Source organism: Poromitra crassiceps (genome assembly GCF_964638095.1).
Source record: "Poromitra crassiceps genome assembly, chromosome: 7".
Lineage (NCBI taxonomy): Eukaryota > Metazoa > Chordata > Actinopteri > Beryciformes > Melamphaidae > Poromitra > Poromitra crassiceps.
In genome coordinates, this window is record NC_139628.1 from 53,382,517 (window position 1) to 53,399,677 (window position 17,161).

Sequence of the window (17,161 nt, forward strand, 5' to 3'; positions counted from 1 at the left end):
AAGAACTCCCTCTCGGACCGGCCCTTCATGGGGGGCGGCGGGGGAGCGTCGGGCGGGGCGTCCGGAGCGGGCGGCACCGGGATGGGAGTCGGCGGCTCGCCCCAGCGCCAGTGGAGGATCTTCTGCACGCGTCCATCGATTTGCGGACACTGCAGAGGGAATGAGCTCACTGTTAACGTTGGAAACCCAGAGCAAACTAGAGGAGTGTACCTGAGGTTAGATGACTTGAGCTTTGTTATCCACATCGGGAGATATACTTTATGTTGGTCAAGACAGACATGCAGCATTATCCCATTGATACCTGATGCCACATTTGTGTGTGTATCCCTTTAAGACCGCAAACCGCGTTCACGCGGTTTGCGGTCTTAAAGGGATACACACGCAAATGCTGCATCAGGTATCAATGGGTTATATAACATTGCATGAACCAGGAATGGACAATTATGATGTAGTGGGATTCTAACATAATATGATTAGTGTTGAAAATTTTTAATTAAATGAGGGAAATTCTCTTGAATGGTTATACAGCTGATTATAAGGCTCTGTCTGACGGTCAACTTTTGTAATCATAAACCAAATAATTAAAATAGAGGGGGGGAAATCCCAAAACTCAAGTGAAAACCCTAGATTAAATTGAGTGCAAAAGGGTATAACCGCCCTTAATGTCTTTTTCTAGAATATACATTTTCTGATTCGTTTCGTCTGATACCTTTAATTTTGGGTAAAAAAAGGAGAGAGAAAAAAGAGAAACAGAAAAGAAAAAAATATTTTTGACCTCCTATTAAATTAGGGAAAACCTTTAAACCCTTGATATATTTTGGGAAAAATGGGAGATAGAACAGGTGTAACATTAATTATAATTAAATATAAAGAGCTGGATGGTAATTAATTTACCATCTCTTATATTCAAATTAGATTCGCTATACGTCATGCAATGGTATGTATCATCATTTGTCCGGGAAAGACCAAAAGTGCGTAGACCATAAGTGAGTCATCGATTATTTATTGGCCTACCAATTAGCAAATCCACTTAGCAATAGAGAGCAAAGACATCCAATGCACAGACATCTGATGTACAGTAACTATCCCTTGGTATTATTAAACTAGGTTGAGAGGGAGAGTACATAGAGCCCTGAATTGGATATAAATAGCACTGAATCCAAACAGAACAGCCTGGAAGAGAACAGAAGCTAACCGTGCAGCGCGGACACAGCCACTCTCCGTTGGGGATCTCGGGAAGTGGCGGGTTGAGACAGTGGATGTGGTAGGAGGAGGTGCAGGTGTCGCAGCACAACAGCTCCCCTCCGTCCTTACACACCCGGCAAAACTCCATGTGGTCGTCGTCTTCCTCCTCCACCTCTGCCGGGACCCCGACCCCCACCTCAGACAGCACCACCTCCGACACCACCCTGTCCTCACACTCCTCCTCAAAGTCCTCGTAGTCCTCGTCCTTCGCTTCCCACTGGATTCCTTCCTTTTCCTGCGAAACATTAGATCAGATCAGACCAGGAATCCTTCATTCTTAATTCAAGAATTAAGGATTTGAAAGACCTGCTCTTCCCTGAAATTGACTGCCAAGGTGAATCCAAGCTATGATTTCTTATTGATATTGAGTATTAAATCCACTTCAACGATGGCGGCAAGATGGAGATAACTAAGAGAGGAGATTGGTCAACGTAGGATTTTTAAGCCTTAACACAATTAAAAGATGGCTTGTACAAGAGGGAGTGCCACTCCATATGAACAAGTTGTTCCTAAAGTTGTGTCCTCTGTGTTAACCCATTGATACCTGATGCAGCATTTGTGTGTGTATCCCTTTAAGACCGCGAACCGCATCACACGGTTCGCGGTCTTAAAGGGATACACACACAAATGAGGGATATACACGCAAATGCTGCATCAGGTATCAATGGGTTAAGACCACCTGCCACCCATATGTCGTCTACATCTAGTCTATCTACTGAAAAGCAGAACTGAGCCAAATACTATTTTAAGTTGAAAGTTATAACATTACTGAATGAATCTACACTCACACCACCGCCTTTTTAGATTTATTAATTTAGACCTTTTTCTAGCCAAGTTGTTATAGGCATATATTTAGATGTAAATTTGCACAATTTGATGTTGTCAGTTCTCCACTGCACCACTGCCCTCATCTGCTACTCCGAGCAAGTTCAAAGAAGTAACTTGCGACTGCTAGCCTCGATGCATGGAGATAGATCGATGTAAAACAGGTGTACTCACGCAGTGCGGGCAGCTCCACTTGCCCTCGGGGGCCTTGTCCAGCTCGGGCTCCAGGCAGACGAGGTGGTACGCTCTGGGACAGGTGTCACACAGGATGATCTCCCCGCCCTGCTGACACACCTCGCAGTAGTCCTGATGGTCCGTCTCATAGCCGTCCCCTTCCTCCTCACCTGGTACTGGAGGACGGGGGACAAAAACAGCGAGACGGACAAATCAATAAGACATAATATCATCTCTGTATCTGTATATCAGTACAATGATACATGCTCTGATTTTTTTTTTTTATAATTCTCCAAGAAAATGCACTTGTAAGTGTCATTATTTTTCAACACTGAAAAACTACTGAGATAAAGTCTGGAAATAAAGCTGCACTAGGCAAGATGTTTTTTTGTTTTGTTTTTGTTTTTAATTCAGACTGCAGTTAATTCACACCTTGCAGATTTGTTTCGATCTTTTATCGTTAGATCTTTTACCTCTCGTCTCTTTGGCATAGAGACAGTCGGCATGTCTGGGAACGCCCATACAGGCGCTAGGAACGCCCACAATAGACGCTGGGTTAGCTGGCTCAGCCTGGCTGGGGGCGTGGTCAGGGTGGGGTAAATCCCCCCTGTTCTATCCATTCAGCAAAGTTAGAATTTAGCTGATAGCCCAGCCCAGGCAGACACGATCGGGGATTTAGCCACCGCAGTAAACGCACATCTGAGCAGACCTCTTGTGTTCTGCTCTAGAACCCCCAAACCTGTAGTTTAGAGCCGCAGCACCGTCTTTTGGTGAGTCAGCCCATGAGATATATCGGCGGATTTACCCCACTCGCGCGCCAGCCGTTTAACATTTTGTGGGCGTTCCCACACATGCCGACCGTCTCTATAAAGCATCACAGATCAACATGATCTCTGGGTATTGAATGTCCTTTCAAACAGTTACCTCTCGCTGCCATTTTGGAGCCGCCAAGGTCTGTAAAGTTGCCAAGTGCAGCTTTAAAATCATGCAAAGAGCAAACAAAGCACCAAACTTTTCATTTTCCTGATCTGAAATAGAGCGTCAATGGTTGGAAAAAGCACTGGATTATCCCGATAAATTCCCCCAAAAAGTTCAACTCAAACGGACAGTCTGTGTATAGGGGGTGAAAATGCTTGATAATATAATTCTAGAAGTATACCACATGGTAAGCTGTGTTTACTTTTCCTCTTCCTCTTGGCCGGCCGTCCTGGCTGCTTTTTCTTCTTTGCGCGGCCGGAGCTGTCTGAGCGGACCGAGGAGCTGTGGACGCTGGAGTCCTCCTGCTCCGACTCGTCCTCCTCCACGTCGTCGCTCTGGAAGACAACGACACAGGTGTTGAAGGAAGTGATAGAAAGACGGACAAACGGGGTCCCCCATCAAGGACCCCTGGGGTTTCCCCGGACCCCCACTTTGAGAACCCACTGCACTAGAAACATGATATTGATACTACTCACTGAGCAGCTCTTCTTCCTCTTGGTGGCTATGGGGCCCAGCTTGATGCGAATGGGCGCCATCTTTTTCGCCTTGGCCACAGCTGCTGCCTTCTTCTTGTCTGCGACTCGTGGACTTTTACTGCGCTTCTTGTAGCCCGGGCCTGGACAGAGGGTCGAAGACGAGTTAACCCTTTGATACCTGATGCAGCATTTGCGTGTATTCACCTTATTCCTGGACTTACGTTTCCCATGATTCTCAGCGGTTGCCGGTTGTCGACTTCCTGTTTACATTTTTTTCACTAGCAAGGACGCGCGCGCCGCTGTCAAAGAGTCGGAAAGTTTGGCTTATTTGATCTGAAATGGCTAAAAATAGTAACGTTGTGTGGTTGCGTAGCGGAGATATTTTACAAAAACGAGGTGAATGTCAATTCACTAGTATTGTACGGGCTTATTTTAGCCCAAATTGCTAAAAAATAGTCTGTGGTTGCATAGCGGCAGCTTTTGTTTTGAAGGCTAAACGTCCAAACCGGAACTCTTATTATTTGGTCATTGAACGGAGCTTTAGCGGTCTCTCTCTTTCAAGATTCAAGATATTGTCACTCCGTTGTACAATTATGCACGTGTGAAATTATTGTGCTGGGGGGCTCCATTACAAGACATAGGTAGGTACAAAGTCACAACAATTATTATGATTATTTTAAGTCTCTTTCGCTATGAACGGTCCTGGGCGGAAACAGGCAACCGGCAGCTGGAAACAGGGAGGGAGGGTGTCATGGAAGCGCCCACTGTCTCACCACGAAACTCGTGAATATCCCTCATTTGTGTGTGTATCCCTTTAAGACCGCGAACCGCGTGACGCATTTCGCGGTCTTAAAGGGATAATGCTAATGCTGCATATAATACAAATGCTGCATCAGGTATCAATGGGTTAAGGAAATGTTTGAGAAGATAGATGGAGGTTGAACATGACATGGACATGAACCTTCTCCACATTGCGTGTTACCTTTGCCCTCTTTAGTCTTGGCCTTGCGGAGCGGTGGGGGCTGCGGGGGCGGCTCCGGGGAGGCTGCGGCTGCGGCCGCGGCCGCGGAGACCTGCTCGGCGACAGCGATGGCGGCGGCGGCGGCGGCCGCTGCTACGGCGGCGGCGTTGCCCTTGAAGGGGTTGTTGGAGCTGAACTCCCTCCACTTGGCCCCCAGGATGGTCATCATCTTGGACATGGGGATCTTGGGGTTCTTCTTGGCTATCATCGGCCTGGGAGAGAGACAGACAGAGGGTAGGGCTGAGTTTAGCTTGACGGGTCTCATTGTTTTGCAGAGAGAGAAACCACCCTATAGGTGAGTCTGACTCATGTTTAGTTTACAAAAGATGCTCTACATTTAGTGGGCCTATTATAGGAATATAATATTTAATACTACTATAATAATAATACTATAATAATAATAATAATACTATTTTTCTATCAAAGATGTTTAATGTTTAATGACAAGGCTGTTAAACTGTGATTTTTGCTTGAGTTGTTGTTTCTTCTTTTTTTACAAGCAGCTTCAGCACAACCAGACCTGGTTTTAATTGGCACACCTCATAAAGCAATTGTTGAAATGCTTGCGATCAGGCTGGTTTGCAGCATTTGAACTCTCACCCACCTAGAAAGCAGATATGCCCCATTTGAATTACAAGCGCTGGTTTTGGCGGCCAATCAGAGTCCAGTATTGTGACTTAAGTCTTCAAATTAATTCAATAAACCCTTTTAACTAAACTATATCTATTTGCAAAACATCATTAGGAGTATTAATCTTATCCTGAGCTGTAATATATTTAAAAACAAAATGATGAAAACTGTCCTGAATAATACAGGACCTTGTTAAAAAATGTTTTATGAAAATTCAGCTTGCAGAGATTTCTTGAGACTATGAATTGTTAATGCATCAAATAACAGCTGCACGTGAAAAAGGACAGGAACTTAAACACAAATGAGCTCTTCTGAGAATAAAACTGCAGTGACACTCAGCCTGAAGGTACGTTGGAACTAATTATGTCTTCCAGTTCCAAGAGGTTTGCGGCATGTGGAGAAGATTGTACATAACGTGACTATGACACCATCATTGTGTCAACAGTGCTCACGGCATGTCCAACAAGCGCAACCCTTTTGAGCCCACAGCGCCGTGGTGTGGCCATTCAGCTTCACGGCACCATGCCCACTCCCACCACCCACATCCCCCTAGCCACTCCCCCTGCCCACCCCTCCAATCCCGACTCTCTACCACCTTCCTATCCCGAGCTATGCCCCCCCCTCGCACCACCCACATCCCCCTAGCCACTCCCCCTGCCCACGCCAAGAATCCTGACCGTCTACGACCTTCCTATCCCGAGCTACGACCCCTCTTCCCTAGCCTAAACTCACTAAACATCCATGAGTGAGTGAGTGAGTGAGTGAGTGAGTGTCCTGATTTCGCCATCTTCTGACCGCGGCAGGTCCTGCTGGCCCAGCGCCGTGGGATAAACGCCTCACATGATCGCATGTCTGCACAAAGAGCGGCCACAGTGATACTGCACACATATCAACATGGACACAGAACGTCTCGTCTCGGTTTCCCACACAGCCACAGCCAGGCTAAACACTAACAGCCCACAACAACACCATTCTTCTCTACACCGACGGTTCTAAAGCTTTTTGGCTCATCCATAAAATGAAGTGATGCCTAGATGCCCTACATGGGTGAGCAGTTCACCCAAGAAATAATTCCCCCTTTTTTGAGGTTGTTTCGATTAATAACTATTCAGCATTTCACGAGAAAAGGACGAATTTAGTGACAAATCTAATTGGTATAGGAGAAATATCAATTTCTTTCCTATCTCTTAAATCATCTCGTGACCCCCTGGAGGGGTCCTGACCTCCAGGCTGAGCACTACCGCTCTACACCAGTGGCAGGCTAGGCTACTCAACCTTTTTGGCTTATGACCCATTTAAAATGACTATGAATTTGTGACCCCTGTCATATGTTCCATATGCATATGTTTTGTGTGAACAGTTCACCCAAAAGTGATTTTCCCCTTACAGGTTGTTTGATTATTAATATTATTTATTGATTTGACATTTGATTATCAGAGGCCTAGAGGCTGGAAACAATTGAGTGTTTCACAAGAAAGAAGCACAAATTAGAGACAAATCTGATAAATTCCACATGTTGAGCAGAACTACGTCCCACAAATCATCTCGCGACCCCCCAAAAAGTATCTCCCGAGTGACCCCCAGTTTGAAAAGCGCCACTCGACATCATCAACAGAGTAGGAGGACGGATACCTCATGAACTGACTGAAGGCTTTGTAGTTGGTGAGTTCCTTGTAGTCTTCCTCTGTGAAGGTATGCTCAACATCCTCCAGACTCCACTCCTTCGCCAGCTGGCCCGACGTCTTCTGCTCTATCGGCTGCCGAGAAGAAGAAGATCACAGCTTCACATCTTTGCCATTATTACTTCTTTTAAGCCATTGATCCCCGATGCAGCATTTGTGTGTGTATCCCTTTAAGACCGCGAACGTCTTAAAGGGATACACACACAAATGAGGGATATACACGCAAATGCTGCATCAGGTATCAATGGGTTAATCCCGTTTGCCCCCCGGATTTCGCTCCCATTTTCTCCCCAATTATACTTGACCAAATCCCCCTGCTGTCCCAGTCTATTGCTCCACACCCCCTCTGCCGATCTGGGGAGAGCCGTAGACTAGCCACATGCTTCTTCCAATTAGGGGTGTCAAAAATAATCAATTATAAGATGCATCGTGATGCAGACGTGCACAATTCTGCATCGATTCACAAATGTCAAAAATCTATACATATATAGATTAATATATATATATATATATATTTTTACAATCGAATAAAATATAATGGAAGTACATGCATTTGTTTCTTTTAATTATGGATCATAATACAATGCAATTCCAAATGCACTTTTATTTTAAAAGTAGCCACACAGTGAGAAAAAAGAAAGTGAGAAAAAATAAATCATGTATTGGGGGAAAAAAGTGATGCATCGATGTGAGATGCATCGATAATCGTAATCAAATCGAATCGTAGCCCTCTGAATCGGAATCGAATCGTGAGGCCAGTGAAGATTCACAGCCCTACTTCCAATACATGTGCAGTCTCCAGCCACTTCTTTCCACCTGACAGCGAGGAGTTTCACCGGCATGACGTAGCGCGTGGGAGGATCATGCTACCCCCCCCCCCCCCCCAGGTCCCCTCCCCCCAAACAGGCACCCCGACCACCCAGAGGAGGCGCTAGTGCAGCAGCGACCAGGAGGACTCATACCCCACCCGCGGCTTCCCACCCGCAGACACGGCCAACTGTGTCTGTAGGAACGTCTGACCAAGCCGGAGGTACCGCTGCCGGGAATTGAACCTGCGCGCTGGTAGGCGAGTGCTTTTGCCTACACTACCCAGACACCCTCTTGCCATTATGACTTGTTTTTACATGACAACAGATGTTATTTACCTTTGTCGTTTCCTCCTGACTGCTGTCTCTGTCCCCGTCGTCTTTTTTCTTCTTCTTGGTTTTCTTCTCCTTCCTTTCCTTGTGCTTCTTCTTCTTCTTCTTCTCACCTGATCCATAGTCGCTGGCCGCGCTGTCCGAGTTGTCGCCATAGTCTCTGCCTCGGTCCGAGTCTCGCTCTACATCGCTCTCCTGCGAAGGAGGACAGAGAGGAGGAGGAGGAGGGACAAGATGGAGGTGGGAAAAGAATGAAGACAAGGATCATTTTGTGATCAAAGTGTCAAAGCAGAGTGATTATAAATTAAGAAGACACAATTAGAGAGCATTGCTAACTTACAATCTTCTTGCGTTTTTTCGCTTTGACAGGTTTCCCCTCTTTCAATTTGTCTTTCTTCTTTGTGTCCTTCTTCTTCTTGGGCCGTCCTTTCTTCCTGGCGGGGCTCTCCCTGTCCGACGTCGCCCCCTCTTGGTCTGAGCAGTCAAGAGGAGGAGGAGGAGGAGGAGGAGGAGGAGGAGGAGGAGGAGGAGGAGGAGGAGGAGGAGGAGGAGGAGGAGGAGGAGGAGGGAGAGACTGCTATCAGAATCATATGAACAAATAATCCACTCAAACCGCTTCACGACATCCAGATAATCCCCCCCGAACACGATCAAGCACAACAAAAGCCGCGGGATAGTGTGGCGCTGGCTTCCGTGACCTCCGAACTTCACTGAATTGCGACACATCATGTCACATTAGCTGTGGGTTTCGTCCGTGTGTCTTAAGTGGATCTGACAGCTGGCGCTGGTTCAATACAAAGCATCGGCATAATTGGTTTATAGGAACGTGCCTCTATGGACAATGCAGACCAGAAGCTTTTGAAACCAATAACAGACCGTGATCTTTTATGATGAAACATGTCTGTAAACCGAGGTTATATGTGCTCAAAAACACAATGAGAAATGGATTGTTCATTTCCTTTCAAAGCCTGTTCTATTTTAGGTGTCGTCAGCAATTCGGCAATAGAGACACTGCGGAGCGCGTCATCATTCAGAAGCCACGCCCAAAACGGGGGAAAACAGAAACCCCCCCTCCAATCCTGGCATTCTCCTATGTCGCGTGCATGGTTGCGTGTTGCACAAAAAGATCGTATATACGGAAGATGAACACTGCAACTTACTTCCTTGACAGCTAGATCTATAGATTCTCAATGCGGACAAGACTAAGCTTATGCTGTTCTCTAATTCTAGGAAGAGGCCACAAGTTATCCCCTCAGTGACCACTCTCGAGGGAAATGAAATAGAGGTGGTTCACGAGTACAAATACCTGGGTGTCCTGATTGATGACTCCCTCACTTTCAAGCCGCATATTGAGAAACTTGTAAAGAAGCTGAGGATAAAATTGGGTTTTTATTTTCGAAATAAGCTGTGTTTTTCTTTTAATGCAAAAAAGCGACTTATTGCTGCTACCTTTTTACCTGTGTTGGATTATGGAGATCTTTTATATATGAATGCTCCTGCTAAATGTCTTCACATGGTTGACACTGCTTATCATGCTTCTCTGAGGTTCATTACTAATTGTAAATCACTGACACACCACTGTGAGTTGTACTCTCGGGTAGGATGGTCTGCTCTGGTCACCCGAAGGCTCAGTCACTGGTATACTTTTATATATAAGGCATTACTTGGTCTACTGCCTTCCTACATTTGTGCCTTAATTGCACAGAGAAGTGCTGGTCCTCACTCCCTCCGTTCTCAAGATTACTTGTTGCTTTCTGTTCCATATGCTCGTACTGAATTGGGTAAAAAGGCTTTTGTCCACTCTGCACCTTTAGCATGGAATATGCTGCAGAATGATTGGAAACTAACAGGGTTAATTTCTTTGAACGCCTTTAAATCCAAATTGAGTGTACTTGTGGCCGACTCCACTACATGTGCTTGTTTTTCATGATCTGCTTGAAAAGTCAATACGTTATGTTGTTTGTTTTATCTGTGAAATTTTTGTAACTGTAACTTTTGTACTTGCTGCTGCCTATCTTGGCCAGGTCTCCCTTGAAAAAGAGGTTCTTAATCTCAATGGGATTTTCCTGGTTAAATAAAGGTTAAATAAAGATCCACAATTTTCTTCTCGCCAATTCTAAATGGCTTCCTTGTTTTGCTCAGGAGTACAAAAAAAATTAACTGGCGATTTTTTACATTTGTTGTCTGCGCAGCCCCACCACACAACAGCTTTTAGCTATGTTTAATTCAAGGAAAATGACGCTGGTGAATGGGAGTGAACGGAGCGATTTCCCCCGTGATGGGCGTGGCCTATTTCATGCTTGCAGCCAATTAAATTAAGCATAGTTTGGTTGCTAAGAAATCGACATATGTCCGTTTGCAAAATGTGTGTCTATATTTCTCTATCATATAATTGTTCGATGTGTTATTATTACTACTGTAATTTGTTACTGTTGTGTCAGCTAGCCCTCCTTTCCCTTTTCTCTCCATATAGTCTCCCATACTCTCTCTATACTCCCATACTCTCCCATACACTCTCTCCTCCCCCACATTTCCCACTCTCTCCCCCCCACCTCCTCCCTCCCCCTGCTCTCTTCTCCCCCACACACCCCCGCTCCCCCCTCCCCTGTCCTGCTCTCTCCTCTTGCTCCTTCCCCACCTCCTATACTCTCCAACATTTCCCATTCCCTCCCCACCCCATCACTCTCTCACATTCCCCCTGCTCTCCTCCCTTCTCCTGCTCTCTCCTCTGCTCTCTCCTATATTTTCTATATTTCTCTATCAATTGTTCAATGTGTTATCTTTATTCTGTAATTTGCTACTGTTGTGTCAGCTAGAATTAGCTAGACATATTCTCTGTGAAGCCCTCTGGGACATGCTTGTGAATTAGGGCTATATAAATAAACTTGACTTGACTTGACATGCAGTGTCTCTATAGTGAACTAGAGCCCATCTTACGATGGGATGGATCACAGCAAAGTGGATGACACATGACATAACACATGACATAACACATGACATGACACATGACATGACACATGACATGAGAGAAGTGAGTTTGGACCAAACAGGTGAATTCTGCCAGATTGACAGTGATCCAGATCCACGGCTTAAAACGAATGTGGGCCAGGGGCGTGAAGGTGAACACACAATACTGTCCCAGCCGCACGGTGTCACAGCTGGTAAACATAAGCATTGTGCTGTTATGTCAGCTGGTAAACATAAGCATTGTGCTGTTATGTCAGCTGGTAAACATAAGCATTGTGCTGTTATGTCAAAGTAACAAACAAACAAAAATATTTGTTTCCTCACTTGCCTCTCATTATCAAGACAGAACAAATCCTAGCTTCAAACCCTCTGTCCATCTTTTTACCATAAGACTCTCAGACACACAATTTGAGTCGGCGCGGCTAAAATCCAATTTCCTTTCATGGAACAAAAAACGATGCGAGGGAATATTAGCCCGGGCTATTCCCCAACGGCACCTGAGCAATATCACAACCGCAGCTAACTGACTGGCAAAGCAGTTTAACCTGGAACCTGACCTGGGTTGGAGAGTTAGAAAGGGGGGAGAGCGAGAGCGAGAGAGAGGGAGAGAGAGAGAGGGAGAGAGAGAGAGAGAGAGAGAGAGAGAGAGAGAGAGCGAGAGAGAGAGAGAGAGAGCGAGCTGCAGCTTCAGAGAAAATGCAGTAAAGCAGGACCAAGACGAGGGGCTGCTGCGGTCATCCAACCTGCCCGCTTGATTGGCTGCATTTTGTCACATTTTATTGTCTGCTGCTGCCTTTGTTAGCGCGCGCCGCGCTCCAACACCAGCTACCCCCTCCCTCCGTGCACCAGCTACCCCCTCCCTCCGTGCACCAGCTACCCCCTCCCTCCCTCCGTGGGGGGGGGGGGGGGGGGGGGGGGGGGGGCAGCAGCGTGCACTCAGGTCCCGGTGATCCAGAGGCCGCCAGTGCGAGACGAGACGAGACGGGGCGTGTGGTGGTGGTGAACTGGAACGACTTCCACCCTGCGCCCTTTTAACACCCACACCGGGCGGGATCCCGACCACCGTGGCCACTAGCTGCTAGGGGTCGTGCGGGGGCCACGGGAAGCGCAACACTCACCCTAATTGATTTGTCTGGCACGGCGGGTGGCCTGGGAGTGGAGCTAATTAACTGAACCTTAATGAGAAGCCGGTATATATAGCCATGAAATAACCCTATAGCCTAATTTAACCTATTACTACACCCTATAATATTATGACCTATAGGCTCATATTCTTTTTTTGTTATACATTTTTATTGGCTACCTATAGGCTACTATTCATATAGGAACTTATAGGCTACTAGTGAATCTTGAGTTATGTGTGACATATCTTACCATGCTTCATAGTGTTTTATCCCCTGTGTGTGTGTCCCACTATTATTCCAACAATGACTTAAGTTTTGCTGTCATATTTGCACAGTAGCCTAATATTTATTGGTGTTTATTTATACAATTTATTATACAATTATAGTTTTTTCTCCATTATCGGACGCTCGATTTCTAGGGTGGAGACTCTGGAAACGCGCAACATGTGGGATTTTAAGACATCACTGATGATGTCACAAATTGATTTATGACATCACTGATGATGTCACAATGAAAACCCAATGGGTAAGCAAATCGTAACACCTCCCCCCACCCAGGCAATTTTAGTGCTGCTGAGGATGATGAAGCAAAAACAACACACTTGACTACTAGTTTGATTTCTAGACTAACGTTACTGTATTACAGTCTGTTTAGATTCAACCGTTACTGCATTCACTAGTAGGCTACTGTACGGTACCACACCAACGCAGAACTTCACTCCCACAGAAACTTCCAGAATGCATTGTGTATGCATTGGCCATAAATATATTGTGAGATTGTCTACCATTGTAGCACAGTGCAAGTAGTAAACACACAGCATCGCATGACACTAAAAGCCAAGTGTTTATGTTGCTTTCAAGGTAATGATGTAGCAGCCAGCTAGGCTAAAGCTACCAGAGGGGGCTAAAGCCTAAAGTCAGGACTGAGGAGGAAAACACTCACGCCTTCTGTCCCGGAGAAAGTGAGCAGCAGCATGTCGCTGTCACAGCGACAGTGGGGCAGGATGGGGGGATCTTCTGTCACAAACAAATCCACACTAACATCAACAGCAAAACGCTTCACCTCTCCTCTCCGCACACGAGAGAGAGATATCAAATAGGCTACAGCCCGATGGTCGGCCCGGGAGTCCATGTTTTCTGCCAGTCCTGCCCGCCCGGCGTGAGCTTTTACCCTTCAGGGCGACCTTATTAGACAAATCATTTTTGCGTGTCATCATGCATGTCTAGTAGCAGCAGCCGGAGGGGGTTTAAAAAAACAACAAAAGCGGGCGTTGAGAGAGAGGCGTCAACTTTGAGCTTTGTATGGAGGAGAATTGCAAAGAAAACCTCCGCCGTGGCAAGTTTGCTTTAAAGTTGAATTTCAACTCCAATTGCTGGAGGAGGAACCCACCCGGCGTGCAAAAAAATGCGTCTGCAGGCTATATTACGAGCTGCTAGTGTCCATGCCTTTTTATAGCCTATCCCAACAATACAAACAATTGAGTTGTAATAAGTGTGTGTTCTTTTTGTATGCGCGCTCCCGTCTCTACTGTATAACGTTATACTGCGCACACAGCAGCAGCAGCAGCAGCAGCAACATCGGTGCAATAATAATAATAATAGTCGGGGGGGGAATAGGCTACTTTAGGCGGTGTAGCGTGTTGCCGTTTTCATCAAAATGTGGACTATAGTGTGTGTGTCTATTTCGTATGCGCGCTCCCGAGTGCTCTAGTCTCTCTACTGTACCTAACCTACTGGAGTTACAGCAGTTAGCAGCAGACGCGGTGGTTAGGCTAACTTCTAGCATCGCCTTTTCGCCACCAAACGTTGCTAGCTATGAGTTAGTGTGTTTTTATTTGGTGTGCGCGCTCCCGACCTCCTCTCTACTGTACCTGGCGCGGCTGCTGGCGTTGCAGTTTCCCGAGGCGCCGCCGGCGAGTTGATGTCGCCTCCTGCGTTCTCTTCTTCTAGGTCCACCAGCTCTCCGTCTCCGTCTCCGCCGTCGTCCTGCTCTTCTTCTTCATCAAAATCTCCTCCCTCGTCGGAATTAGCAACCATGCCCTCCTCGTCTTCCTCACGACAGCACCGGAGAGGCGAGGACATTATTAATATATCCCTGTCATTGGGCTCCCCCGTCCGTCCTCGTAGTATCCAAAAAAAGCCTATTCTTCTTCTTTCCCAACGAATATGATATTTATTTAATATTCAAATCGGCACACAGGCGGGGGGAAAAAAGAAGTGGGGGGCGTTTTGGAATATTTTACACTAACCAGAGCAACAAAGATGGCCGCCCTCTTATATTTATTTTTTAACAACCCCCCCAATAAGAAAAAAAATCCCCTTACATAAAAAAAATGGCTGACTATATTATTTCAGAACGCACCCCCCTCCTTTCTTTCTCTCTCTCTCTCCTTCCCTCTCTCTCTTTCTCTGCTCTCGCGCCCCCTCCCTCCCTAAAAACGTACACATTGTTACAACGAAAAGGGGTGTGTGTGTGTGTGTGTGTGTGTGGCTGCATGTAAGTTACATTGTTACTTGTTTGTCTCTCTGATCTCATCTCCGCCAAAACCCTCCCCGCGTGCGCGCGTGCGTTTACTCCCCTCACCAATCACGGATCCGATCGACACACTTGCCTGGTGTCACTGTCACTTTGCAAGATCACACGCAACAACTCTCGCTTTCTGCATTGCAGAGCCGCCCGACACAAATCTATCAAATATGGCCACCTTGTATTCTCCCGAGCCCCCACCCGTTGTATAAAAAATATTTTGGCGTGTGTGTGTGTGTGCGCGCGTGCGTGTGTGTGCGTGCGTGCGTGCGAGTGCTGGGGAGGGCTTGAGAGAGCTGGGGGGTTGGGAAAATCTGCCGCAGCCATGCCCAGACTTACATCAGATTGTATTGCTTAAAAATTAACTATTTGTGGTGGGGATGAAAACAATTCAGTGTATGCTAAACTGCACTTTCCCCGCCAGAGATCAGCGCGTTAAGCGCAGTTCAACGTGCACCGTTATTTTTCCAGTGCAAAACAAACTCAAGCTTTTATTCTGAATAGCCAGTGTGAAGTGTGGCATCATGATCAGCTGCTTGCGAGCAACAGTCTCTGTCATCATAACTGGATGGCAGTAAGGCCATGGGGGAGTCCCCGGACTCAAGGGCAGCCCTCCTCCGTGGCCTGCGCACTCAGGGCACTCCTGTTTTTGACAAAAGGAATTTTGATGCGCCTTTCACATTCAAGCCTCATAGCAAAACGAGGGGTCAATATAGTGCAGACAGGAGAGAAAGTGTGGCACCTATCTGGGCAAAAAGAAAGAAAGAAAGAAAGAAAGAAAGAAAGAAAGAAAGAAAGAAAGAAAGAAAGAAAGAAAGAAAGAAAGAAAGAAAGAAAGAAAGAAAGAAAGAAGAGAGAAAGACAGAAAGACAGACAGACAGAAAGACAGACAGAAAGAAAGACAGAAAGAAAGAAAGACAGACAGACAGAAAGAAAGACAGAAAGAAAGAAAGAAAGAAAGAAAGAAAGAAAGAAAGAAAGAAAGAAAGAAAGAAAGAAAGAAAGAAAGAAAAATAAATAAAAAACAAGCAACACCTGCACCCCAATGATTTTCTGGAACATTTTGTGCAGAAAACATAAAAACAGAGAGTTGCTGTCGAGAGCCATATGTAGTATTGTTATATTATCAACCCCCACAGGCTTTCACTTTATTGCATTCAATAAATACATTTTATTGGGGAGAAAATGGCAAGATGCTTTGAGGGAACAAAGCAGGCAGATGACTGCTTTGAGCACTGCAAAAATGTTTCAATAAAAACAAAATAAGTCAGCAACCACAATGCAATATTATTAATCATATTTCTCATTGAGTATATTCTATGCATGGCCATGTCACACATTACAGTGTCACACAAGTTAATGTGCATAACTCTGTAAAGAGCATGGTACAGGTTGGAGACCAGATTGCATTAATATGTGGGAGGGGTATTGCAATGAATGGGGGGGGGGGGGGGGGGGGTAATCACAAGCTGCATCTAGAGTTTGTTTGTAAACTGCAGGGGGCACTGCATGGAATTGTACATCTGTGATGTCACCCCAGCAGAACGTCCAGCAACAAGTGATGTCACAGGTGTTAGAATGCAATTTTTTCTCCATATTTCTGCCCTGGGGGTCTGTAAAAATTTGTTTTTTGGGGGTATTTTCGTACTAATCATGAGCCCAAAATGTAAATTCATAAATAATAATATTTAAACAAATGCACCATGCTCTTTAAAGCCCCAATCAGCAACTTTTTCACTTTAACCCATTGATACCTGATGCAGCATTTGCATGCATATCCCTCATTTGTGTGTGTATCCCTTTAAGACCACGTTAATGCGGTTCGCTGTCTTAAAGGGATACACACACAAATGCTGCATCAGGTATCAATGGGTTAAAACCCCATTCTGCAACTTTTCCCAGTTTTGCTATTGGAGAAACTGCGCCCTCTGGATGCAATAGTATCGGTTATCGATATCGCCGTTCAAAGTCAACAAAACACAGCGCCAGAAAGCTCTATGTACATGTTGTGACATTGGGTACTCACCACGCGATGAAATAATAATCCATAGTTACGTGAAACGTCATTTTCGTAGCAAATCTGCACCGAGTTACTTCCTTGTTTTCATGAACACAATGCTTCCGCTGTACAGCGCATGCGCGCGTCTTGCCTCCGGGACGCAGGCACCAAAGTGCTTAGTCCCAGGAAAGGCCTTTGGAGGGCGGTGTGTGACCAATAGAGGTGACATTCTCCCTGTTACAGGTCAGTGTACCATCTTCAATGACCAAAAGGCAGCTGTTCTATTAAAGTAGTGTCCTCTAGTAAGAGCGTGGCGTCAGCGGAGGACCAAAATGCGAGACTCATTAGCCAATGAACAGCCAGGAAGGGGTTAC

At 45.9% G+C, this 17,161-nt stretch overlaps 1 protein-coding gene across 1 annotated transcript in view; it reads right to left on the reverse strand.

The window, feature by feature from the left end:
- Nucleotides 1-14,498, reverse strand: part of chd3 (chromodomain helicase DNA binding protein 3) — a gene marked incomplete at its 3' end in the record, with an annotated part of 50,127 nt that extends 35,629 nt beyond the window's left edge. Inside the window, exons 1-10 of the mRNA XM_083640204.1 lie at nucleotides 14,133-14,498; nucleotides 8,511-8,644; nucleotides 8,177-8,365; nucleotides 6,982-7,106; nucleotides 4,681-4,931; nucleotides 3,699-3,838; nucleotides 3,404-3,557; nucleotides 2,245-2,420; nucleotides 1,196-1,480; nucleotides 1-149 (exon numbers count right to left, since the gene is read on the reverse strand). The exon at nucleotides 1-149 is cut by the window's left edge and continues 55 nt beyond it. Coding sequence (XP_083496330.1) covers nucleotides 1-149; nucleotides 1,196-1,480; nucleotides 2,245-2,420; nucleotides 3,404-3,557; nucleotides 3,699-3,838; nucleotides 4,681-4,931; nucleotides 6,982-7,106; nucleotides 8,177-8,365; nucleotides 8,511-8,644; nucleotides 14,133-14,343 — 1,814 coding nt within the window. The 5' untranslated portion in view covers nucleotides 14,344-14,498. The remainder of the gene's footprint in view (nucleotides 150-1,195; nucleotides 1,481-2,244; nucleotides 2,421-3,403; nucleotides 3,558-3,698; nucleotides 3,839-4,680; nucleotides 4,932-6,981; nucleotides 7,107-8,176; nucleotides 8,366-8,510; nucleotides 8,645-14,132) is intronic.
- Nucleotides 14,499-17,161: the final 2,663 nt, after the last annotated feature.